Source organism: Canis lupus, chromosome 18 (genome assembly GCF_003254725.2).
Source record: "Canis lupus dingo isolate Sandy chromosome 18, ASM325472v2, whole genome shotgun sequence".
Classification (NCBI taxonomy): domain Eukaryota; kingdom Metazoa; phylum Chordata; class Mammalia; order Carnivora; family Canidae; genus Canis; species Canis lupus.
The window spans coordinates 1,258,153-1,283,787 of NC_064260.1; the positions used below are offsets into that span (position 1 = coordinate 1,258,153).

Here is a 25,635-nt window from a genome sequence, read left to right on the forward strand (position 1 = left end):
GGGTGTGCGGGGGGCGCGGGCCCGGCTCCCCCGTGCGCCCCCCCGCCCCGCCCCGCCCCGCCCCGCGCGGCCCCTGCGCGGCAGAGCCGGCGTCCGCCTGGGCACCGGCACCGGCACCGGCTCGGGCACCGGGGAGGTCCGGGCTGGCTGCCCCCGCCCGCGCCGCGCGGCTCGTTCGTCTGGAGCGCGGCCGGGGCCGGGCGGGGGCCGGGCGCGCGCGGGCCGCGGGGCTCAGCTGTGCTGCTGTTCTCTCCGCAGGGACGGCGGCTCCCGGCTGGCGGCGGCGCGCCCCCGGGCCGTGAATGCGACTCGCCCCTCGGCCGCGCCCCCCGCCCGCCCGCCCGCCGGGACGCGGGAGGGGATGCCCCGCGGCGCTGCCATGGCCGTGGGCGCGCTGTCCAGCTCGCTCCTGGTCACCTGCTGCCTGATGGTGGCTCTGTGCAGCCCGAGCATCCCGCTGGAGAAGCTGGCCCAGGCGCCCGCGCAGCCGGGCCAGGAGAAGCGCGAGCACGCGTCTCGGGACGGCCCGGGGCGGGTGGACGAGCTCGGGCGGCCCGCGAGGGACGAGGGCGGCGGCGGCCGCGACTGGAAGAGCAGGGGCGGCCGCGGGCTGGCCGGCCGGGACGCGTGGAGCAGGCAGAAGCAGGCCTGGGCCGCCCAGGGCGCGGGCGCCAAGGCCGGGGACCTGCAGGGCCGGGCGCGCGGGGACACCCCGCAGGGGGAGCCCCCGGCCCCCGCCGCGCAGGACGCCGCCCGCGCCGACCCGGCGCCCACGCCCGAGCCGCCCGAGGAGTACGCGTACCCGGACTACCGCGGCAAGGGCTGCGTGGACGAGAGCGGCTTCGTGTACGCCATCGGGGAGAAGTTCGCGCCGGGCCCCTCGGCCTGCCCCTGCCTGTGCACCGAGGAGGGGCCGCTGTGCGCGCAGCCCGAGTGCCCGCGCCTGCACCCGCGCTGCATCCACGTCGACACGAGCCAGTGCTGCCCGCAGTGCAAGGAGAGGAAGAACTACTGCGAGTTCCGGGGCAGGACCTACCAGACTCTGGAGGAGTTCGTGGTAAGAGGCGAGCGCCCGCCGGCCCACTTTGCACCTCCCAGCGCCGCGGGGCGCGACCCCCCGGGCGCCCCGTGCGCCCCACTTTGAAGAAGAGGCGCACGGCTGTGCCCGCGTCCCCTCGGCTCGATCCCTCTTTGGGTGCAGAGGTAATCTCCAAAGCGGTGTGGCCCATCCGGGTCCGCGGTGACTCCTGGGGCCTTGGGGTCTCCCCCGCGGAGGGGTCTGGTCTGGAGAGGGCGAGGCCCCCCGGCGGGGCGGGGCGGGGCGGGGCGGGGCGCGCTGCTCCTGTTGCCGCGGCTGCAAACTCAACCTGTTTCCAAGCGCAGGCCGATTTGCGTGCCATTTGGGATACATCCTTCGGATAATGCCTAATGAAGGAAGACTAGTCACATCAATAAGCCATTTCCCCAGATTAGGGGGTGGGGTGTCATGCACAAGTTCTAAAAAGGAAAAGGAGAGGAAAATGCTTGCTCATGGGCCCCCGGGACGTCGAGGAGGGCAGAGACAGGAGGCCCAGGGGTAGGGTTAGAAATCGTGCAGGTCCAGGTGGGTACCGGGAACACTGTGCAAGGGCGCCCGGGCTCCTGGATGCCCACGCTGTGTGTCGGGCTCTCCTGAGGTTTCCAGGTGCGTGGACTTAGCTAAACCGCGCACCACGCCGCCAAACAGGTTATTACCTAAGATCTCCAGTTGATGGAGAGGAGGAAACCAAGGCACTGAATCTTTACATAATGTGGTGAAGGCGAGGCGGGTGTTGAGAAGCAGACTCATGTGTCGGTCGGGCCAAGCAGTTCAGTTCCACTGTGACACCTTCTCCCCCCACACTCTGTGGGACACACAACCCCCCCGTTCAGCCAGGGGCAGGTTTGCATGGAGGTGCTGGCTGGCACCACTGTGGGCCCCTTGGGGAACTTGACAGCCCTGCCTGTCACTGGCGGGCTGGGCTGAAACGCTCAGCTCCTCTTCCAGGGCCCCCCCCATGGCCGGGCTGGACGTGGCCCGCGGACGTGGCACCTGGGAGGTTTCCTGGGCGGAAGGGGGCAGCGTGCAGGTGCAGCCGCGAAAGCCGAACGGAGAAGGCAGTTGGGAAGGAACCCTGCCTGCTGCTGGAGGCTGCCCAGCGCCCAGCCTCGGAGACCTGCACTTCAGGGTACGCCCAGGATGCGATGGCACCGTGTGGATTTCAGGAATAAATCATCAGGGTTGTAGAGCCAGAAAGCCAGGAAGGCCAGACCTGGAGATAAAGTGGAGACAATGCTGGGATTTAGTCAGGAAACCGGGGTGTCCATCCCGACCTTGCCACTAACCAGCGGAGCGCTTGTCCCCTCCGGGTTCGTGTTCCTGGTCTGCCAGGTGAGGGGCCGCCAGGTGAGCTGAGGCTTGCTGGGGCTCTGGCAGCCTGAGGCCGGGGGCCCACCTCCATGCCCACTGCCTGGGGGTACAGCTGTTCAGGGGGCCCTTTGGAGAAACAAAGAAAAATTGGTTGGGCGACTCCTCCGACCCAGGCCGGGCCTGTGCCATGAGGACGGTGGGAGCGGGCGGCCCGGTGCTCTGGCTGGGGGCCAGCTCAGGCCTCTCGGGGCGCTGGCGCAGAGGCAAGGCCAGAGGAGGGCCCTTCTGTGCTGGCCTGCGCAGGACTGTCGCCGTGGGCCTCGCACACAGATCTCTTGAGTTTGAGGCTCGTAAGGAAACCTAGGACGCAGGAGAACACATGCCAGCTGTAGGGTTTTAATTAATGACGTTGATTGTGAGCCCTGGGTGTCGTCGTCCGAGGAATCACTGCATTTTTTATCTGGAAAGCCCAAGCACATCACGAGGTGGCCGTTGCGTCCCCGAGACGGCAGACAGAAGGGAGAGTTCGCACTTCGGCTTCCGGGCTCGGCCGCTGAGCGCGGGGGCCCCCCCGAAACTGCCTTTGCCGGGGGACGAGGGAGCCCTTCCCGGACTCCCCGCTTCCGAAGGGAGGGGCTCAGTGAGGAGACTGTGTTTCAGGCGCTGGACACGGGCGACGTTAGCAACAAAAGGGAGATTGCAAAGATTATGATCTTGGGAAGATTAAGGTACCGGCGAGCCTCTTTTTAGAGCATGAAGAGCATCTTCCATCCTCAGGTGACGCCTCACTTCTAACTTTCATCCAATCACCACCGGCTGCCGGGCTGTGCGTGGGCGAGGGTGTTGCAGAGCTGCTGCAAGCTTTCAATTGTGTGCTTGCTCCTGTGACGCGTGAAGATTTCACGCCTGGACGGTGTGCACCCCGTGCTCCTCTGTTTCTGTTGCTGTCAGGAACATTCTAGGCATTTCCCTAAGTCACTGTGGTTTGGTGCAAGTCATTTCGCGTCCATGTCTTTGTTTCCTCTCATGTACCAGAAGGGCTGTGGCACATTGCTGGGGGTGTCAGAGGGACGAGGGTGCGGGGCCAGCACTGAGCCCCGGGCGTCTTGGGGGTTGCCGTCGCGCAGAATTGCGGGGCTGGGCGGCTGTGTCCACCTGCCTGGTCTGGGGGCGCCGAGCTTTGCAGGGAGCGCCACCATGGTTGCCATGTGCAGAGCAGGGGCGTGGAGAGAGGCTGTGGAGAGGCCTTGCCGTGGGAAAACGCTCTGCTCTTCTCCGAAGATGTAATTGAGGCGAAGCTTGTGGGACCGTGGGGCCCTGCGTGGAAGGCTGTGGACCGTGGCAGGGAGGAGATGGCAAGGCGGCGGGTTCTGGGCCTCTGTCCCTGGGAGGCACCTGTGCTCTCTGCTGGGTGGGGGTCCTGCCGGGGGCTCGGGGGTCACACTGGGCCTCCTTCCCTGGGAGGCACACAGGCACCTGTGCTCTCTGCTGGGGGGGTCTCCTGCTGGGGCTGGGGCTCACCCTGGGCCTCCTTCCCTGGGAGGTACCTGTGCTCTCTGCGGGGGGGGGGGGGGGGTCCTGCCGGGGGCTGGGGGGTCACTCTGGGCCTCCTTCCGGAAGCCACTAGAACAGTAGATCCTGCCCAGGGCCTGCAAGGCAGGTTTGGCTCCAGGGGGGCCTCCCCCGCACCCCCTCCGTGCCGGGTGCCTCTCCATCTTGGACCCGTGGCTCCCTGCCCAGGTCCAACAGTGAGCTCCGTCTTTTCCTTCCTCTCCGGGCTCCCCGCCCTGTCCCAGCCCCGCTCTGCTCCTCACCACCTGCTTGATCTCAGCCCGGTGTCGGCAGACAACCTCGCTCACTGCTTCCAAGGCGTCCCGTTAGGCTGCTCGTAATAAGATACCCACATTTTTCTGGGGGCATTTGCAACTTAACTTGTATATGCAAACCAAACACCGAGTAACGAAGAGCATATTCCGCGCTGGCTCTCAAATTCTCCCAAGTAGCCTGGTGGTCAGCTTATGCCAGCAGGTATCCGACTTTGAATGAGGAAGCTGGTCTGTGGGTTTATATTTTTGTATAACAATGGTGTTTTCACGTGCTGCCTCCCAGGTCTGTTCACTCGTGGGGCCGCTGTGACAAAGTGCCGCTGACCCGGCGGCTCCAACGGTAGAGACTCATTGATTCCCGGCCCTTGAGGCTGGAGGTCTGAGATCGAGGTGTGGGCCGGGCTGGCTCCTTCCGAGGCCTCTCTCCTGGGCGTGTAGACGGCCGTCTTCTCCCGTGTCCCCACCAGGGCCACCTGTGTCCTCCTCGTAGCCGACGGGGGCCCACCTGTATGGCCTCATTTTGACGTATCTCGTCTCGTGTCTCGAAATACAGTCACGCTCAGAGATACCGGGGGTCAGCACTCGAACACGGGAATCTGGGAGGGAGGACGCGACCTGGGCTGTAATGCAGCTGTCACGGGTGTCGAGGCCACAGTTGACCACAGATGCAGGAGCCCAGGGAGGCACAAGGAGTGTGGGTGGAGGGGGTCGCGGGGAAGGCTGCAGGGGCAGGTGCGATGGAAGGCTGGGAGGGACTGATGACAAACTGGACGCCGAGAAGCAGAGCCAGCAGCCCGCCCGAGCCCGCTCGGTCCGTGTCTGTCCCATTCTGGGTGCCACGTTAGGGGCTACTCTACTACCTCTGCCCTGGGGTCTGAGCTCTTGGGGGCTCCACGGGGCAGTTTCCAATCCGTCCCGACGGCTACCGGGCAGGCCAGCAGCACACCAAAGCTGGACCCTCCTGTGGAGCCGCAAAGTAACTCATCCCCGTCCTGGGGTGTCTTGACCCCCAGAAGCGGGGTCTGCGGGCTCATTTCAGTGTGCTGTGGGACCCGCTTATATGGCTCTCGCGGCCGGCGGGACACCCGTTTGGTCTCGGCACAGCGGCCCTCGTAGGGAGCAGGAGCTCTGAGGGGCGGTTGTGGCTCGTTGAAGAAAAGGGGGAACTTAATTATGAACGAGCACGGCCTGCTCGACTGTCTTTGAGAGCAAGAGGCCTGTTGGACGGGAGGCAGCTGGCCGGAGACCCACAGGCGCGGGGCCAGGGTGGACCCAGGCTCCCCCAGGGTGCCACTGTCTGCCCCGAGATTCACCCCGCTGCGCAATCTCACTTCCAGAAGTTCAGCGATGAAAAAAATTCTTCCATGAGATTTGGAATCCAAAGCTCCACTGACGGAGATCTCCGTCGTTACCAGGAGGTGCCGACGGGGAGGGAGACCCAGGCGTCGTACTTTTCAGTTTCATGGTCTTTATGTTCTCTTGGCTGATGTCCCCTAACACAGAACAACACTGTTATTATTTACCTTTGCAGAGAACGCGGAGTCCAGCTGTGTGAAGCTGGCGTTCTTAAGCTGGCCCTGATGCTCGTGCTGTGTGCTCCTTCTGAGTTTGTTTTGGTTTCAAGTCAGATTTTCTAAATTCTGGACTTTTCGGTTTCTGCCTTTCTATCCAAAGCCATGTAAATAGGTAACAGTTATTTATTTCTTTATTTTAAGGATTTTTATTTACTTATTTGAGAGAGGGAGAGAGTGCACACACACAGGAGCGGGCGGGAGGTGGGGTGGGGAGGGGCAGGGAGCCCGATGTGGGCCTCGATCCCAGGACCCTGAGATCAGGACCTGAGCTAAAGGCAGACACTTCAACGACAGAGCCCCCCGCCCAGTCGCCCCTAAATGGTAACAGTTATTTTATTTTATTTTATTTTATTTTATTTTATTTTATTTTATTTTATTTTATTTTTATTTTATTTTATTTTATTATTTTATTTTATTATTTTATTTTATTTTATTTTATTTTTTATTGGTAACAGTTTCTTTAAAGGGGGAAGTCCATATGCTTCCTTGGGAACGTTCAAGTGTGGTCAGATGTTAAGCTTTAAGATTCAACGCAGTTAAGTAGGTTGACCAAAGCCACGGAGCCAGTACGTGGGGGGACCGGGGTCTGAGTCCTAGGCTGTTGTACACTGATAATCGTGGGCTTCCAGTGGCACCGTCTTAGGTTCGTGACCAAATGGTGATGAAGTGTCATCTTGTGCGTGACGGAGAGAGTTCTAGGCACGTGAAGAAGGGAAAGCTCCTGCAGGTTCAGAGCACCTGCCTCACATTCGTGTCCGGGAGATGTGGGGTCAGCTTGACCAAGCATTTATCGATGTGGGTTTATGCCCTATTTGAGGCCGCCTAGGACAAAGTAAATACCCGTGTCCTTCAACGTATGCCATCTCGAGTTGGAAGGAGGACAGAAGCGTTTACTTCCAGGAGCTCCCTGAGGGCAAGCGGGGGGAGGATTCCCGTGGGCAGTGGACAGAACAACAGATCTCCAGACGTGGGCGGGACCCCAGGCGTTGTCAGGCCCGCAGCAGGCAGACTGGTGGCCCGAGGCCAGCTCCAGCCCAGGGAGGTGTTCTGCTTGGCTCACCACACGGAAGGCGTCCGTTTGGCTAGTACAGATATTTAACAAATGAGTCGCTCGTGTCTATACCTCGATTGCCAATTTGCTGTCAAAATGGAATGATTCCCAAATGGCAGCCACCTGCCGACGCTGTGCTGGGCTGCTCCCGTGGAAGGGCCCTTGCCCTCCAGCTGACCGCAGCCCACGAGGCGCGATTCACCCTCGGCCCTACGGCCACGGGGCTGTGTAATGCCTCTCTGGTTACGGGGGGGAGAGATGCCCGCTGAGGAGCCCGGGTCCCATGCTAGCATGCCCTGCCCCTTCCGTGTGAGTAGAGTCAGCGTCTTCTAGAACTTCGAGGACAGAGAACTTGCCAGCTAAAGAGCTCTGTGTGAGCCATTTTTCCGTTGTGTCCCTGTGTCCCTGAGCAATTCTCAGACCTCCTTGTGGTACAGAGCGGAGAGTATCCTGATTATCTCTCTGTTTATGAGAAGTAGATGAAATATATGTGAAAGCAATTTGAACCTACACATCTCTGAACAAATTAAAAAAAAAAAAAACAGAAACAAAAAAGCCTGCAGCTAGGTTGGTGTGGTTTCTCGATGTGTCTTGTTGCCTGTGCCATCTCATGGGGATGACTACCCCCTGGCGGGGTGTTTGGTCCCTGGTAAGCCTTCCTGCAGAGGCTTGTCATCAGGGAGGGGCTCTCTGGGGCCTGCCCATAAGTATTTCCTTGGTGAACGGCATCTCTGAATCTGATAAATCCCCCAAAAGAATTTATTCTTGTATGCTTTTTAATTCAAGACATTTTTTTCTTTTTCTGTTTTTTCTTTTTTCTTTTTCTTTTTCTTTTTTTTTTTTTTTTTTTTTTTGGATAAATGTTTGCCAGGCACTGCACAAGGTACTGGAGACATGATGACAAACCTTGGAGTGCCTCCAGTAAACAGGCAGTGACCCCAGAGTGTGTGATATGCTGTGAGGAGCATCATGGGGCTCTGCAGGGTACACAGGTGGAAGCCGCCCATCGAGACTCTCTGGTTGCTGGCTTGTTTTTAAGCGACCGAGCAATCCTGGGGCAGGTTTCTAGGGAAGAGATGAGAGTTTGTCTCGAAGAGAACAACTGAGAGTCTGGGTGGAGGATACGATTTTCCACCCCAGCCTACATACCCTATAGCCATCCTTCGTGGTATGGTTCTGACCACATAGCTGGAAATCCTTTTCTTGCTGCTTCTGTTCCAAGCCTGAGATCCTGCCAGCTGGATTTCACTTCTCATTCTATTTCTGTCGGGCACTGGGGTGCGGCCAGGACATGGAGTGCCTTTCGAATCTGCAGAAAAGGATGATGTCAGGCATCTGCCCATGGCCCTGCAAGTTCTCTCGGAAGCCCTAGGCCCCTGGAAAAGCATAGGGATGGAAAATTAAGATGGCATGTGGCTCTGAGCATTTCCAGAAATGATTTTGCTTTAAACATGATGAGACCACCCCTTGCTTGCCTGGGAATATGTAACAACGATAGCCTGAAAACCTACCACTTACAAAACTCGTGAAATCCCAGATATCATATAAAATACATTTTCTTAAAAGCACAGCTTAAATGGCAAAAAAAAAAAAAAAAAAAAAAGTAAGAGAAATTAATCCCTGGAAGTAGAATCCAGACAGGAAAGTCAGCCCTGCAGCAGTGGCCACCTGAGAGCATCTCCTGATGCCGGGGGTCCAGGCCGTGGGTACTCAGGGCCAGGCTGGGGCACGTGACAAGCCCAGGGCCCCGAGGAGAGAGCGTCAGGTCAGGATGAGTCGCAGGAGACCGTGCTCCCCTCAAGAGCACGTCCTGCAAAGAAGCAGCAGACTGCCCTGCGTGGGCCTCAGGGCTGAGCCCAGTCGACAGGCTTGCTCTGAACACTTGCTGTCTCCAGGGCACACGGTCTCTTATGAGCATGAAGCCCGTATTCATACTCCCCTGGGTGGCCCCCTCAAAACCCGGGTGGGGTATTTTCATTTAAAGGATCCACTGGTATCTGACAGTAGCCGATGCTCCCAGGAGGAATGCACACTCCACCCGGGCTGCAAAGAATCTCCACAAACAGTGTTCCAAGGAATGTGACAGCACAACGGAAATCACACACGAGGAGGGGCATCATAAGCAGAAGTCCGCTGAGACCAAAGTAGTCCAGTAGGACCCAAATGTGGGGGTATAAATAGGGCTACTTAATGTGCAAAAATATACATGTTGACATAAACTGTACGGGTAAGCATAGTCCGGATACTAGTCAGCTTCATGAAAGAGGTGGGACTTCTACAAAGAGAGGATATGAGAGTCTGGATTAATGCTCAACAGGGGACTCAACAGCACATCAGGTGGTTTACGGGTCAATTCAGCGAACCGGCAGATAGATTTGTAGAGGTCACCCAGGTCAGACAGGGACGCACAGATGGAACATAGGAAGGAGATGTTTGGATCCATGGAGGACACGGAGAGGACATTCAATAAGGATCAGATCAGAATTCTGCAAGAGGTGATAGAGAGAATATGGGAGAAACGAGGGGTTGGTGTCTCAGGCTTTTGGATGGAAAGACTGCTATTTTCTTTTTTTTTTTTTTTTTTTTTAAGACTGCTATTTTCTGATTCAAGAATCCCCCCCGAACCTAAAGAAAGAGAAACCAAAAGGTTGTCCGACCCCCTTGCCATGTTATAGTGAGACGGCAAAGCACCCAAGGCAAGAGGTTTTAAGAGCAACCAGAGAGAAAAGACTTGACCTGCAAAAGAGCAGCATCTAGGTGGACGGCTGGCTTCTTGTCAACAGTGGAAAACCCAAATGGTAGAGCATCTTTAAAGGAGCAAAGAGGGAAGAAGAGTTAATCCAATTTCTATATCCAGCAAAACTATCCTTCAGGAAGGAACCTGAACAAAGATATTTGATTTTTTTTAGAATTATTTTTGTTTAAGATTCCATTTATTTATTTACAGAGTGTGAGTTGGGGAAGGGCAGAGACTCTCAAGCAGACTCAGCACTGAGTGTGGAGCCTTACCCGGGACTCAGTCCCATGACCCCCGAGATCATGACCTGAGCCGAAATCAGGAGTTGGATGCTTAACTGACTGAGCCACCCAGGTGTTCCCGATCAAAGATTTTTTTTTTTAAAGATTTCATTTATTTATTAGAGACACACACACACAGAGATACAGACAGACAGACAGACAGGCAGAGGGAGAAGCAGGCTCCATGCAGGGAGCCTGACGTGGGACTCGATCTCGGGTCTCCAGGATCATGCCCTGGGCTGAAGGCGGCGCTAAACCGCTGAGCCACTGAGGCAGCCCCTATCAAAGATATTTTTAAACAAAAATAGAGCGCATACTGTCAAACGAGCATGCAGGGCAGCCTCTGACAACCACCTTCAGCAGTGCGGGTGCTGAATGCCCCACCTGCCTGAGGAGGGGAGTGGTCTCCGGGCTGAATTTTGGGTTGGGCACTTTATTTTTGAACAAACAGGAAATGACCTTTGATAGAACTTAAATGTTCTTGGATAAAGGTTATTATGGGCGGGGTGGGGGGGGCAGCTAGCTCAGCTCTAGGCCCAGTAATGCCACAGGTGAGCGGTTCCAGAGGCCCCTCCTGCTTTCCAGGGCTGTTGGACACAGACGCCACCAAGCTTTTATGGCCTATGGGTCATTGTCCTGACCTTCCTGTGGTAACACGTCCAGGCGACAAGCCCCCCTTGCTTGGCGTGCCATTCCTGTGCTCCACGAGGCAGCTCGGAAGAAAATGGTAATGCCTCTACCCGGATCTGCCGGTGGGTTGGTCCTTCTGGAGGGTCTCTCTGCTTTCCCCGTGGGTTGACGTGCTACACAAACATATTTCCCTCATTCAGCTTTATTTCTTTTTTAAAATATTTTATTTATTTATTCATGAGAGACACAGGGAGTGGCAGAGACACAGGCAGAGGGAGAAGCAGGCTCCATGCGGGGACCCCGAAGCAGGACTCGATCCCAGGACCCCGGGGTCACACCCTGGACCAAAGGCAGATGCTCAACCACTGACCCACCTGGGCGTCCCCCTCATTCAGCTTTAAAAACAATTTCTTATTTATATTTTACTTTCAAACCTCATGTGTCTCTTGAAAAAGTATCTCGGTGTCTCCATAGAGGCTTAAGGCAGATAAAACACACGCTTAGTTTCAGGCGAGCCCAGACTCATTTATTAATCCCCGTCAGGGTGTCAGAAGTGATCACCGTGCTCCTGGTCACACTGTGGCATCCTTGACAGTTATGTTCCGGGGACACGAGCCTTCGGCCAGCGGACGGGCTATCACGGTGGCGTCTCTGTCCCCACGGGAGCAGTGCAGGAGGCCAGCAGTCCCCTGTCTCGTCCCTGCGCACCTGTGCCTTGACCCGCTGGTAGCTTCGCCGTGTCGCACATGCGGACGTGTCAGGGGTGCAGAGGTGGGCAGGGAAAGAAATCCGACAAGGCCACTGCCTCTCCGGGAGCCTGTGCGGAGCAGGACGGGGCAGCCTGAGGGATCAGCTGTGTTCTGATGCCAGCCTCAGCTCAGGTCGCCTCCTGCTGATGGCAGAGTCGCCCTCTGGTCGCTGCGGCCTCCGGGAAGCCAAGTAGGAAAGCACATCTTGCTCCTGGGGGCGGCGGGCGGCTGTCAGGACCACGCGGCTTGTGAGAGAGCCCAGCTTAGAGCCCCGTGGAAGGGACCTCGTTACCTGGAGGGACGGCTGGCGGCGTCCTGTCGTGATTCCAGGAGGTTTGGAAGAGGCCCAGCTCCAGGGAGAAGCACGGGGCCCGCGTGTTAGGCGACAGCGCCCGCTGCCCCGGGCTCCGGCCCTGGTCCAGCACCTTCTGGGTAGTTGGCAGCTCACACTCGCTGAACGGAGCCTCAAGGCAGCCAGACTCTGACCTCAGATGCTGTCCAGACAGGTGTCTGCGGGCCACCTGAACCCTGGGGAGTACGAGCCCTGGGCCTGGGGCCTGGCCAGCTTGGGGGAGAGGAAATGCACCTATTCCTTGGCCACTTTGATTCCTCTCCGCGAAGATGCGCCTTATTACTGTCCTCTCAAATGAGGGATGCCGCAGCTGAGCGGCATGGCTTAGTTTTCTTCTGGGGTCTGTGTGCGCACCTGTGAGGACGACGTCGGCCTCTTGTGTCCCGTGCGTTGTTTCCCTTCTAGTGCGTCGCAGTCCCCACCCCTCCCTACTAGGCACCTGTTGTTCACCAGCTTGTTTCCTTACCCTGTAGGCCCCTGAAAAAAAAAAAAATCTAAATTTGTGACCCTTGCGAGAGCCAATCCCCCATCACACCCTCACATCCACCTTTGAAAAGCCTCGTCTTTGGATCATTTTAGTCATTTGTATATTAAGGGAGGGGCCGGGGTCTCCGCTTCTTTCTCTCGGGGGTTTACTCGGCTCTCACCCTTCACTCCAATTCTGAAACAAGAGACTTTAAAATGAGGAAGTCTGGCTTCCGGAACATTTCTCGCAGGGCTGTCGTCCACGGGGTGTGACCCCGGGGTGGGGGGGGGCACTGCCCTGTGGGCCATGTGTCCCCTCTGCTCAGGGCTCGGGTAGGAATCTGTGCATGAGCAGGGCGTCTGCTAAGGGAGCTGCACCCTCTGCTGCCGGGTCGGGCGGCCGGGGCCGTGAGCGGGGGGCCAGGGTGCGGGCTGGGGCTGGCCCTCGGGAGCACGCACGTGCCTCCACCGCACACGCTCACAGACACTTGCTTCTCCCCGTGGGGGAGGCCGGGAGCCCTACCCCGAGGTGCCAGCGGACCTGCTTCATTGGCGGCCGGGAGGTGGCCGCCCTCTCCCCGCGTCCTCCCGTGGGCAGTGCTCCCGCGGGGGCCCCAGCCTCCTGACCTCGGCTCCTAGTGTCCCCGCCCCCCCAACGCCGTCCCTCTGAGAACGAAGGCTTGGCCTGGGAGTCCTGGGGGGATGCCAGCCACGTAGCCCAGAGCGGGAGGCTGGCGTGGTCCGACTGCGTCCCGGGGCTGCATCTGGAGCCCAGGAGGAGTGGCCTCCTCGCCGTTGTCCTGACCCCGCAGCGGGTGCCCCGAGCACAGCGCACTGTCCACACTGCCAGCCCGGCCCCTCCTGGGTCAGCTTCCGGGGGACGGTTCTTAATTAAGTCCCTTGGTGTGCACGTCCGTCTCTGACAGAAAGCGGAAGGACAAAGAGAACAAAACAATGCAATCCTCCTTCCCGACGGGCGCGGGAGGCAGAGGCTTCCTAGGGCTGCGGGGCCGGGGCGGGTGTTGGAGGCGGGAGGGTGGCCTGGCAGGAGCCGCATTCCCCTCGGGCCCGGGAGGCAGGTGCGGAGGGGCGTGCGGGAGGCCTGGCCCTGAGGCTGGGGGCGCCCTGGGGGCTCCTCTGTGGTCCCTCAGGTGGGGGCGGGACAGGGCCCTGCGGTGCCGCCGCCGCCTTCGTGACATGGCTCCAGGGGAGGAAACTGGCTGGGCCCTGGGGACGGGCTGAGAATCGGTGACAGCGCGGTCCCCCCACTCCCCAGCTTCCTGCAGGGGCAGGGGGGAGGCTGGGAGAGGCGGCCGGCTGGTGCCTTCCTGGGACTGCCCCGGTGGTAGGGGGGTGGCCTCACCGGGTCCCTGTCCAGGCTGCCGTGCACGTGTTCCTGGCGACGCTCAGACTCCTGGGTGTGTTTTGCTCCAGAAACAAACAAACAAAAAAGGTACAGAAACCCCCACCTGAAGGGCAGCGCCCGCAGTCCTCTCGGGCTCCCAGGTCGCAGGGCTCCTGCAGCAGCGGTCCCACCCGAGACTTCCCTGTGGGCAGTGGGAGCCCGGAGCTCGGGCGCCAGCTCAGCCGCTGGAAAGGACGCCTCTGCCATCTGGTGACCAGAACGCAACTATGACTCGTGGGCCGGCTGCCTGTCATCCCCACCCGGAGCCACCCGGCCGTCTGCCCGCGCCCCAGGCACCTCGTGGCCCCTTCACCAGGGTCAGGATGTGCAGGTGGGGCCCAGGTGCAGGGGCGGGGGAGGGACGCCCCGTAGCTTTGGGACGATTGCCCTGGCCTGTGGCCCCCGCATCTGCCGACGGGCGAGACCATGGCCCTTGGAGCTCTTGGGAGTCTCATGGTTTGGGGTAGTTACTCGGCATTGCAGGATTCCTCCCTGCTTGAGGACGTCTCTCACCTCCTTCGTTCCTCCGCAGACCGTGCCGGGGGCTCACGCCGCCATAGGGTGTTGGGGAGGGTGGCTCGGCCCCCGGAGAGGGGCCCTGGCAGGTGCGGGGCTCCCGTGGGGCTGAGGCCGCGTGTGGGTGCTGTGCCCCCCAGGGCTGCGGCCGGGGCCTCCCTGCAGGGGAGCTTGGGGCGTCCGTGCCGCCCTGACCCCCCAGGACCCCCTGGCCCCTCGCCCTCCCCCCTGCGCCGTCCCCGCCGTCCTTGGCCATCGTCCCTCCCTTTCCGATCAGAGGCCACAGCTTTGCCTCGCAGGTTCTGACCACGCACGAGCTGAGTCCGCTCCGGCCACTCTTGCCCTTCGTCAGCGTCTCATTGACGCGTCCTCGTCCTACCCGGGCCGAGCACCGTGCCGCACAGTGACCTGTCCGCTCCTGACCGCGGGGCTGCGGGACCCCTCAGGGCAGGGGGGCCGTGGGGTCGCACAGATGTGGGGGGCCGGCGTCGGGACCTGGGGAGGCTGGTCCTGCAGTCGCCGTCCTAGGACCTGTGTGTCCGTCGTCACCAACCCACAGGCCGCGCACCGTCTGCTGGCTCAGCGAGCGAGTCTGGGTCCCCAGCCACTCGGACGGAGCAAGAGGGTTAGGAGCGGAGGCAGGAGGGGCTCGGTGTGACCTCTGACCCCGCCTGGGGACTGCTCCGGCCGCTCCCGCAGGGTCTGGGGACCCTGCCTCCCCACGTCGGGCAGGCGCCGCGTCTCTGGGTGCACCCGGCTCACCCGCTCTCGCCCCATCCCTCCGGGGACAGGCCTTCTGTTCCGCGTGTGGATGACACGTGGCCCCTGCCCGCGGAGAGGCTCGTCTGTGTCCCCCCGCCCGGGTGTGGGCACCCCGCGTGGCCCCCCTGTTTCCCAGGTGCTGAGCGACCCTCCTGCAGCCGAGCCGTCCATCACCTTTCCAGGGTTTTCCGTCGTAGGTGGTGAGCCGGGCTCACTCCGTGACCACCCCCGTGTGACTGATGCGCGGTCTCGGCTTTGAGTCATCCCGAATCCGGCGGCTGCTGCCCTGGTGCTTGGGAGCCCCGAGCTCCTGGGCCTCCGGGGAGGGGGGGGAGGGAGCGGCCGCCCAATGCCAGGCCCTACTCCGTTCTCAGGTTTGTCTCACTTCAAGGCATTGCCGACCCCGGTAGTTTGGGGGTCACGAAGGGAACAGCTCTGCTGATGGCAGACACAGAGCCGGGGACAAGTCTAGCTGACGGGGAGCCCCGTGCTCTCAGCCCCTCTTCTGCTGCTTCTCTCTGGGCTGACACCCGCCCCATCTCCCCGCATGCTCCAGCATTTTGGGGACGGTCTGCCTCCCATGTGCCTGCCCCTAGGGAAGCCTCTGCCTCCAGCCTGGGATGGCTTGCTGGCCACCAGGAGCCACCAGGAACCACCAGGAACCTCCAGGAACCACCAGGAACCTCCAGGAGCCACCAGGAGCCTCCAAGAGCCACCACGTCGGGAGCCACTGGGGTTTCGCGGCCGCTCCTCCGGGAAGCGTGGTACAAAGTTCCAGACTGGACTCTAGCAACGGTGACAGGATTCGGGGGACCCGCGGCGTGGTGCACCTGTCCCGCGGCCCTGTCTGGCAGCACACACCCAGAGGGAGGCCGAAGCTGTCGAAGCTGCACTTGGGGGACGTGGGTGGCTGACTGGCCAGCGGACGAGCGAACGCGGTGGGCGGGAAAGACGCAGTCTCAGTCTCCCCGGGGGGACGGGACTTGGGACACGCAAGACCAGGCTTCCTCGTGGTCACGGCGACTGAGATCCCAGCTATGATGTCGCACGAGGCGCGATTCCCGCCGGCCGACGCCTGTCGACAACCCAGCTGGCTGATGTAAAACATACGAGACGAGGTCCAAGAGATGAGGTCCAAGGGGCGCACGTCGGCCTCTTTAGGACCGTCCCACCCGCCTGTGCCCCTCTGCCGTCGACATCCTCACTGATTGCGTCCGGGCACTTGATTCAAGCAACACCCTCCGAGTGGGCGTCCCTGCACACAGAAGAGCCGCTCCCCTCGAGGCTGGGGCGCCTGTGCCCACGCGGCTGGTTGGAAATAGGTGCGACCTGGATCTCCCGGCCCTACTGCTGGCGTCCGGGCTGCGGACACAAGCACCTGACCGGGAGGCCGTGTGGCCGGGGCGCCAGCTCCGTGCCTCTCCCAGGGCCCGCGGCCGCTGCCCGGCTCGTGCACCCGCCCCAATTCCCGCCCGCGCTCCTCCTTCCTTCCAGAAACAGGGCGGGAGCGGGACTCGCCCGTCTGACTTCGGGCCCGGGGTGGGCGCAGGGCTACCGCGGAGCCGGCCGTGCGCGTCCACCTGGTCCCTGCTCTGCCTCCCTCCGGCCCGCGGTGCAGACGCTCCCTCCACGCCCGGGGGTTCCTGGAGGCCGTGCGTGCCTGGAGGCCGTGCGTGCAAATCCTGTCCATCCGCACTCGGGGCTGCGCCCGGAGGATGGCAGGGTGTGTGTCGCACGCCGTGCTGCACACGCTGGACGAGCCGCTTTGCCAGCAAGGGGCACTGTGGTGTCGAGGTTAGGTCACCGCTGGCCACGCGTCTGTCGGGGAGAGGACAGCTTTGGAAGCAGAGGCAGGGGGCCAGTCTGTCGGCAGAGAGGCGCCCGGAAGTTGGCGCGGCCGGTCCCAGAGGTGGAGGTGGGGACGCGGCAGGAAGCGGGACACAGGACACGGCGATGGCGGGAGGCCTTGCGGAGCTCAGGCTGCTGGGGGAGGACCACGCGGCCTCAGGCCTCCCACGCAGACACGGCGGCCAAGTCCTCCCCCCGCGCCACATGGGCACATGGCGTTGGGGTGGCAGCGTCGGGGGCTCATAGCTCTGCAGGCTTCCCGCCCCGGTGCTGCGTGTGGCCTGGGGGGCATCAGGGGTGACGGGCTCCACGGGGGACCGTGCCACAGGTGCGCCGCGGGAGGCTTCCCAGAGGGGATGCGCTCGGGCTGAGCGTCAAGTGCAGAGGGTCCAGCCGATGCTGAGCCCTCCCTGGGCGACGGGACAGCACACGTGGCGGCGGAGTGCAAAGCCCGTGTCCGCGTGGAGCCGTGCTTGGCTCGCATGGGGCCGGCCGGGCTTTGGTCGGCTGCATTGTCGCCGGCCGGGTGGGTGGCCCGGGGCCCAGCAGGAGGTCTGTGCCGTGGGCTGGGGGCCCCCGCAGGCCCGCAGGGGTCCGGTAAGTGAGTGGATTCCCGGGATCTGTGACTAGATCGGGGAGCTCGGCTCAGAGGGGACCCTTCCCTGGTGGGTCGGCGGCGCCCACGTGTCCTCCGAGGGGATGGGGGTCTGGCCGCCTGTGTGGGCCACTGGGCTCAGCGTGGGGCTCGGCGGGGCCGGACCCCTGTGCGAGGGCGGAGCTGGGCCGGTGGCCGGAGGTGAGGTCGGAGCATGATGCATGCGCACCTGGGATGGTCCTGCCTCTGAGCTTCAACTCATGTGTAGGATTCATTTATTTGAGAGACGGAGGGAGGGAGGGAGGGAGGGAGGGAGGGTCGGAGGGAGACAGGGAATCCCGGACTCCGCGAACAGCGAGGGGCCACAGGGCTCGACCCTGCGCCCCTGAGGCCATGACCTGAGCCAAACCCTGCTCAGCCGTTGGAGCCCTGAGCCACCTGCCGCCCCCCCACCCCCCTGCCACTTCATGGTCTTGAGACATCGATGTCCGAGCCGTTGGGGCAGGATTCCTACACGTTCTGCGGCAGCAAAACTCCCCAGGGACCTTGATAGGGTTGCAGAGCCTCCAGGGAAAGAGGCTCAGGCCGGGGCACCGTCGGGCCTGTGTGTGCTGCAGGCGGGAGGGGCGCCGGGACGCGTGTGCCCAGGCCTGTCCTCCCAGGTGCCCTGCCCCGCGTGGGGCTGTGGGCTGAGGTCCACTCTGTCGCGCGGCCCGGCGTCTGCGTCCTTTGGGGCCTGTGGTCGCCCCTTCGTGGCTTGTCCTGGAGCCCCCCTGGGGACACAGCTGGAGGCCTGGCCGCCCCTTCCTTCAAGGCCCCACGAGCTTCCCGCGTCCCCACAGGGCAGCCTGGGCCATGGCGCCGGCCTGTGCCCCTCTCTAGGACAGACCCCAGCGATTCCGGGCCCCCTTGTTCCTCTAGGACGACCGTCCCCTCCAGCTGGGCTGTCCTCGCCCAACCCAGGGCCCCCATGGGGCTCTGACGCACCAGGAACCCCGCCTTCTACCTGCACAGCCTTTCCCTGTGGTGCCTGCTACCTAGTCCACCTTGCGGGGGGAGGGGGGCATTGCGGGGGGGCGGGTGCAGAGGCCCTGCCAGGAGCAGGGGAGCCCGCAGTGCCCACCGCCCTCCTGGGAACCACAGCCCCACTGCAGCCAGACAGACGGGCGTCCGCTCCCCAGGCCCCTCGGTCTCCCTCACACCCGGGCACACACTTGCTCACACGCTCACTCACACACACCGCTCTCGCACTTGGCGCTCACTCGCAGCTCGGCCAGCTACAGGCCAGAGCTGGACCATGGCCCTGAATCCTGCCCAGGTGATCTCCAGCCCCCCGAAGCAGCCAGGGGGTGGGGGGGTGGAGGGGGTGCAGGTCTGAATTCTCCTTTCTGCGGGCAGGGGCGGCGGGCGGAGCTGGCAGTGGCCCACCTGGGAGGGCGTGGGGCTCGACCAATGGGGCAGTGGCTGCAGCGCAGTGGCAGCCTGGGAGAGGCCTGGGTCACCCAGGTCACCCAGCAGGAGGGAGCCCCGAGGTGCTTGGTGGGGCCACACCTACATTCCCTTCCGGGGGCAGCCTCCTCAGGAAGCGTGGACCTGAGGCTGTCCTGGGATGGCCCCAACAGGGACCTCCTTCCTCACCCTGCCCCCACTCTGCTCTGCCGTCCACCTCTGTGGGGGGGGGCACCTGGGGGGGGTGGAGACCTGTGTGCACCAGGCGGGGGGGGGGGCGGGGGGGCTATGAGCACCAGGCTGGGGGGGGCTATGAGCACCAGGCTGGAGGGGGCTGTGTGCAGTGGGCCAGCAGCCAGTGACACGCAGCCCCCCGCTCGGCCTGGGGCTGGAACCTGTTTGACGTTGTAACACACCTGGGCGTCCGCAGGCGGTCGGGGGCGGGGGGGGGAACGCGGCGGGGGGAGGGGCACACGGAGTCTGACCCCGCCTCTGTTACAGGTGTCTCCGTGCGAGCGCTGCCGCTGCGAGGCCAGCGGGGAGGTGCTGTGCACAGTGTCCGCCTGTCCGCAGACGGAGTGCGTGGACCCCGTGTACGAGCCGGACCAGTGCTGCCCCATCTGCAAGAACGGTAGGCCCGGCGCCCCAAAGCCCCAGAGCCACCCCTTGTCGTCCCCCACCGCCCCCAGACCCCGTGGGGGCCTCACGCCTTCCCCCGAACCCCCCTACCCTCCAGGGCCGTGCCCTCCCCCCATATCCTTCATCTGCTGCCCCCTCCTCCCGTGGGGCCACCCCCTGCAGTCCCCTCACTCAGGTTGGCTGCCTGCTTCCTGGGGGAGGAGGGGTGTCTGCATGGGAGGGCTTGAACCCCTGTCTACCAGCCTCACATGCACCCCACGTGGCCATCAGAGCTGTCCCCAGGACGGCGTGCTCCCCGCGGGTGTCAGCCCGTGTCCCTGATCTGTCAAGGAGTGCGTTGGGGAGAAATTCAGTTTCCAGAGTGCGGAGAGTCACTTATTTTAATTTAACTTTGTTTGCTCTTTGCAAAGCAGTTTCTCTCTTTCCAAGACAAATCAAACTTGCCGGTTGGGCTCATTTACTTTTCATTACTAAGTGAATTAAACTTGGGACGTAATTGAATATTTTTCATAAGTAAATCAGGCAGGAGGAGAACCCCTCTGCAGCGAGAGCCCGTGGCAGAGCAAAAGCCTCAAGGATGTCCTTGATCACCGCTGGCTCGGGGAGAGCACTGCCTCATCCTGGACACTGGGAGTTGCCTTGTGCGTGGAAGTGCCGAGTGCCACGTGAGCCTTCAGGGGTTTGAGTCCCTGCGAGCAGGACGGGGTGTCTGTCGCTCTGGGGCCCGGCGCTAGGACTCGAGGTCAAAGCTGCAGATTGGCTCCCGACAATGCAAGCAATTCCCCAGCCCGAGCAGATGGGAGAGGGGTGGCCGTGTCCCCAGGTGGCTAGCTCGTCGCCGTGGGCTCGCGGGGCCCCTGCGATCAGGCTGTGAAGGTGGCGGGTGATGAAACAAGGCTGTTGGTGCCTGAGAGGAGCCTGAGCTCTGCAGTCAGGCCATTGGAAGCCGGGGGGCCGCAGAGGCCCTGGTGCACGCAGATGCTGGGGGCTGCAGCTGCGGGGCCCAGGGGGCCGGAGGCTGTGGATGCCCTGCAGGGGGTACATGCAGATGCTGGGGTTTAAGGGGGTCGGGGGAGCCACAGAGGCCCTGCAGGGGTGCATGCAGATGCCAGGGGCTGCGGGGGCCGGGGGCCATGGATGCCCTGCAGGGGGTACATAGATGCTGGGGGCCGGGGGGTGCCCTTCAGGGGTGCACACAGATGCCAGGGGCTGTGGGGATCACAGGGGCCGGGGGGCCGGGAGTCGTGGATGCCCTCCAGGGGTACATGCAGATGCCAGGGTCAGGGGGTACCCTTCAAGGGTACACGCAGATGCCAGAGTTTGCCACAAGCACAGACAGAGGAGGGAGCGCAAGCTTCTGTGAAAGAAGGACGGTCCAGGAGGAACAGGCTCGGGGGCTCGGCCTGCACAGCGCTCTGACCCTAAGGGGACAGTGTGAAAGGGTGGGGAGTGCACCCCGTGGTGTTGGCCGCGTGGACTGTGCCGAGTGTGAGGAAGGGAGCACAGGCTTCGCTTTTTACAACTCGGGTCTCACCCCCGGTGTGCAGAGCGAGGGGCCTGCGGGTGCCGGTGGGCCCCTGAGGTCCGGGCGGCGCGTGTCCAGGCTGCGGTTCCTGCTCGGAGGCAGGGGCGTGCACTGCACAAGTAACCTGGCGGGGAGTCCGCGCTGTTTCATGAGTGGCTTACCTGGGGGTGCTCAAATATTCGGTTTCTTAAGAATCCAAGATAGCGTGTGTCTCTCTGGCCAAGCGCGGTAGGAAACAAAGTTTGGGCATTAAAGAGGGAGTCTGGGCATTTCCAAAAGATGGAAGATGCGATGTCAGCCTCTGAGGAGGTCCTAATCCTTGGAACTTGGCAAAGGTTTCACACCCACGGAGAAGCTGGACCGCCCGGACGGTGCTCGGTGTGTGCCCTGCACTGCAGTTACCTTTCACGACCCTTTTGCCATTTTTCTTCATCTCTAGGGTCCCTGTCCTTGTCCCCGCTCCTCCCCGTCTCTGGGTATAACCCAGCGCCCTCAGTACGTTTACTTCGTCGCTCTTTCCCTTCATACAGGTCTCCCTGGAGACCTTCCGTTTACACCACCCCTCGCACGAAGCCTACACGGTGCATTTCCAGATTTTTCTTTGTAGCTGTTTGCTCTTAGGATTTACCCCAGTTAAGGCACAAGAGTCAGTGAACGATGTTTAGAAATCGTGTGAAAAAAAAAAAAAAAGAAATCGCGTGGATTAATTCTTTTTTCTCATCCCCATGACGTTGGTTTTATAAGTGAAAGTTTGCGCCTCTTGATCCCCTTCACCTGTTCCTCCCAGCCCCACCCCTTCCCCTTGGCGGTCACCAGTTGCTGGTTTGTTCCTGAATTAACCCCTAATTGGTATGCGCATGTTAAAGTTTCAAGGATTCTCACTTTGAGAGACGGCTGGGGATGGAAAGAGGCAGGATTCCGGGATGGCATATAAGAGATTCTTAGAAGGAGCTTAAATATGTTTCTTAAAACCAGATTCAAGAAGGATTACAGATTATAGGATTTGTATGGAAAGGCCTGATCCAATTATGTCAAAACATCAACAACTTCTTATTTGCAGGAGTACCAAGTAGAAAGAAGTTTAAATGTGCCCAATGGTATAAACACTAATGAGTTTTAGCATATTCACCAGATGCAACGGGGCTTTCTGCCGGCCACAGATAGCATTCTGACCCCGACAGGGTGGATGGCGTTGGGATTCTTACCAAAAGGTTGGCTTGAAAAAATGAATTTCTATTGAACGTGAATGCCCTGTAATAATTAACTGAGTTTAGCGACTCATTTATGGTAGTCCATCCCACCACCCGCACACGGAAAACAATGTTTTCGTAAGAAAATATTACACGTGGACTCACAGATTATAAGACATCAAAATCAATGCCTTACACAAAATGAAATGGGTGGATATTTAGTCTGGGTAGACTACGAAGGTTGAAATCCTGATCTCAGGAAACAGGCCTTTTCTCTGCATCCTCTAGTGTCTTGACCTGTAGCATGAAATCCTTCCTTCTCCCGACGGAGGGAGAATTGGAGATTGGTTGCCAGCTGCCAACGTCAACATTCAAAAGTTTGAATCCAAGAATGCATGAGATATAAATAAATGATCACAACTCAAGTATGACATAATATATTCACTTTGGTGACTTGTATAGTTCAGTCCCCCAGGGATTTTCTTTTGATAAAATGGCTTGTGTGGCGCTGCTTTTTTTCTTCTTCTTCTTCTTCTTTTTCCAAGTGATACAAACAGCAAATGTGATTTATATGGATTTTTCAAGATTTCGTGTTTGCTCTGGCGACAGGTGTGCTCGCAGGGGGGTTCCCAGCACTCATCCCACCCAAGCCCCTTAGTCTCAGGACACTTGTGACGTGAGAGATCAGGAGACTGTGCTCTGCACCTGGGCACGCTCTTCCTTCGTGCATGCAAGCAGGGCACGGCCTTGACTCTGTTGGGATCAGCTCTGGTTCTCTAAAGGGGAAGAGCACACCCAAGGGGGCATGAGGCATTTCGAGAGCACCAAGGCCCTGAGTTTGAAGATTGTACATGTGCAGTGTTTCTGCCACGAACAATACAGTTGACCCTTGAACAACATGGGTTTAAACCATGTGTGGGTCCACTTATATGCAGATTTTTTTCCCAATAAAGACAGGACAGTTCTATAAATGTCTTTTCACTTCCTCATGAATTTCTTAACATTTCCTCTTCTCTAGCTTACTTTCTTGTAAGAGTACAGAAAATAACACATACAGCATACAAAATACGTTAATCAATTCTTTGTGTTATTGGTAAGACTCCTGGTCAACCCTAGGCTGTGAGTAGTTAAATTTTGGGAAGTCAGAAGTTATACACAGATTTTTGACCGCACAGCAGTCAGTACCAGAAACTCCTACACTGTTCCAGGGTCGACTAGTTACTTGCAGCTTTATTTCCACAAGAAAATAAATATGGCTTTTTGGGGAAGGAAATGAAAACTTTTATTAAAAGTTTTTAAGAAAAATATTTTATTTTATTTTTATTTTTAAAAGATTTTATTTATTTACTCATGAGAGACAGAGAGAGAGAGAGGCAGAGACACAGGCAGAGGGAGAAACAGGCTCCATTCAGTGAGCCTGATGTGGGACTCGAACCTGGGACCCCAGGACCACACCCAGGACCGCTGAAGGCTGCGCTAAATCGCTGAGCCACCTGGGCTGCCCAAAAAATATTTTATTTTTAAGAAAAATACTGAGACTTCAAAGCACTAGGAGCCTTCCATGAAAAACACATGAGAAACAAAGACTAAGAATTTGGGTTTTCTGTTTTTTGTTGTTGTTCTCTCATGTATTTCAAGTGGGATAAGATCATAATTAAACCACATGTGGTGAGTTGGACAGTACTGAGTGGTGTGTGTGCATGTGCGTATGTGTGTGAGAGAGAGAAGGAGAGAAATTCCTATCAAGGTCCTTCTCACATGGAAAAACCTACTCTCATTTGACCTCATCATTGAATCTTTCCAAAATCTTTACCAAAGAAATAGTACCAATCTTATGGAAATGCTCACATGACATGATTTTCTCCATTAAAAATATGAAGAACACTACAAATATCAGAATTAACCCTTAATACAAAGTTGTTGTACAAGGTCAATATGCAAAAATTAGCCATGTCTCTATACACCAGCAACCAATAGAATGACTTCAAAACTAATCTTTAAAATAGCATCATACACATTAAATATTGTACCGTGTTCATAATTGGGAGACTCAATAATGTGAAAATTGTCAGTCTGTCTCAAAGGAAACTCTTGGTTCAGCACGATTTCAGTAAAAATGAAACCCAATGATTTTTGGGTATGTGTGTGGATGTTAATATTAACATTGATGTTAATAATTAATAATAAATAAATAAATAAATAATTAGCATTAATATTAATATCCAAAATAATTGTAAAATCCACATGGAAATATAAAAGTTAAAGGCTAGCCAGGAAAACAACATAGCTGGAAAATGTATGCTACAAAAGTAATGAATATACTGTGATACAGTCTTGAATATAAAACGATTGATCACTGAGAGAAGAATGGAATCAGAAAGGACCCAGACATAAGGGTCACTAGATGTACAGCTAAGCTGGTCCTGCAGTGTGGTGGGGAAGGGGCGTCTTTCCAGTAAATGGTGCCCGTTTGATTGGATACGAGGTGTAAGATACCTTGCCTTCTACCTCACACTGTACAAAAAAATCAATTCCAGATAGGATTTAAATATGAAGGTTAAAATAATAATGCTTTTAGAGGAAAACATAGGAGACCATTTTTATGATTTTCAGTAGGCAAAGATTAACTTAAAAGGACACTAAGAACATTAACCATGATGAAAGGAATTGATAAATTAGACTTTGTTAAAATTAAGAACCTCTGTTCATCAAACATTTTTTTTTAAGCCAGCAGGGCAAAGCAACCCATATATTTGGGGAAAAATGCAGTACATATATCTGATAAAGAACCAAACAACCCCAACACATTAAAGCAAAGTTTAGAGATAAAAAAGAAAGAAAAATGTGATGAGGATTCCCAATGCTCTTTTGACCTCAGTGTCCTTCTTCTCTTTATTGATCAGAGAGACAGGTATTCTCACTGAGTTTTGAGCACTGCCACTCCCCACTCCTTCCACAACATAGCACTGGTATGACAGGGCCTATTCTTGGTGCAAAGACATGAGTGGGGGAAGAAAAAATTAGATTTCTTATTTCTTATTTTGGTGAAATTAAATCAGTATTACTCTAAAGGATATTGTGATAAATTGAGATGCATGTTAAAATTCTTAGAATGGTAATTAAAATCAACAAAGGAATTAAACATGGCACGCTAAAATTATTTATCTGACTTTAAAAAGGCAGTCAGGGAGGAACAAGATAAAAGGCCAGAAAACATGCAGAAAACAAATGAAAAACGTCTGGGTGCTTAATAACAAAGCCCCAAAATACATGAAGTAAAAATTGACACAGTTCAAAGGAGAAATAGGAACTTTGAATAACTATAGTTAGAAATTTCAACAAACATTCAATAATTCAAAGAGAAATTAGAAAATTACCAAGGATATAGAAGACTTGAATGACTCTCAACTAACTTGACCTGACGTATGTGTAGAAAATGGCGCCCAGCCACTGAAGAATTCCTTACAAGGAAGGGTGGACGGTCTCTGGTGTAGACCATTTGTCAGGACATAAAACAAGTCTTCACATATTAACATAAAGGACAATCACATAAAATATATTCTTTAATCATGACAGGATTCAACAGAATTGGGATCCCTGGGTGGCTCAGCGGTTTAGCGCTGCCTTCAGCCCAGGGCATGATCCTGGAGAC

General features: G+C 58.1%; 1 protein-coding gene across 2 annotated transcripts in view; it reads left to right on the forward strand.

Moving 5' to 3' along the window:
* The first annotated feature begins 335 nt into the window (after positions 1-335).
* VWC2 (von Willebrand factor C domain containing 2) overlaps positions 336-25,635 on the forward strand; it is a 98,378-nt gene continuing 73,078 nt past the window's right edge. For both annotated transcript variants that reach the window (XR_003137662.3, XM_025449462.3), the window contains exons 1-2: positions 336-1,057; positions 19,131-19,260. Coding sequence is in view for 1 of the 2 variants with exons in the window: in XM_025449462.3 (XP_025305247.1) it covers positions 362-1,057; positions 19,131-19,260 (826 nt within the window). In the remaining variant the exon portion in view is untranslated. The remainder of the gene's footprint in view (positions 1,058-19,130; positions 19,261-25,635) is intronic.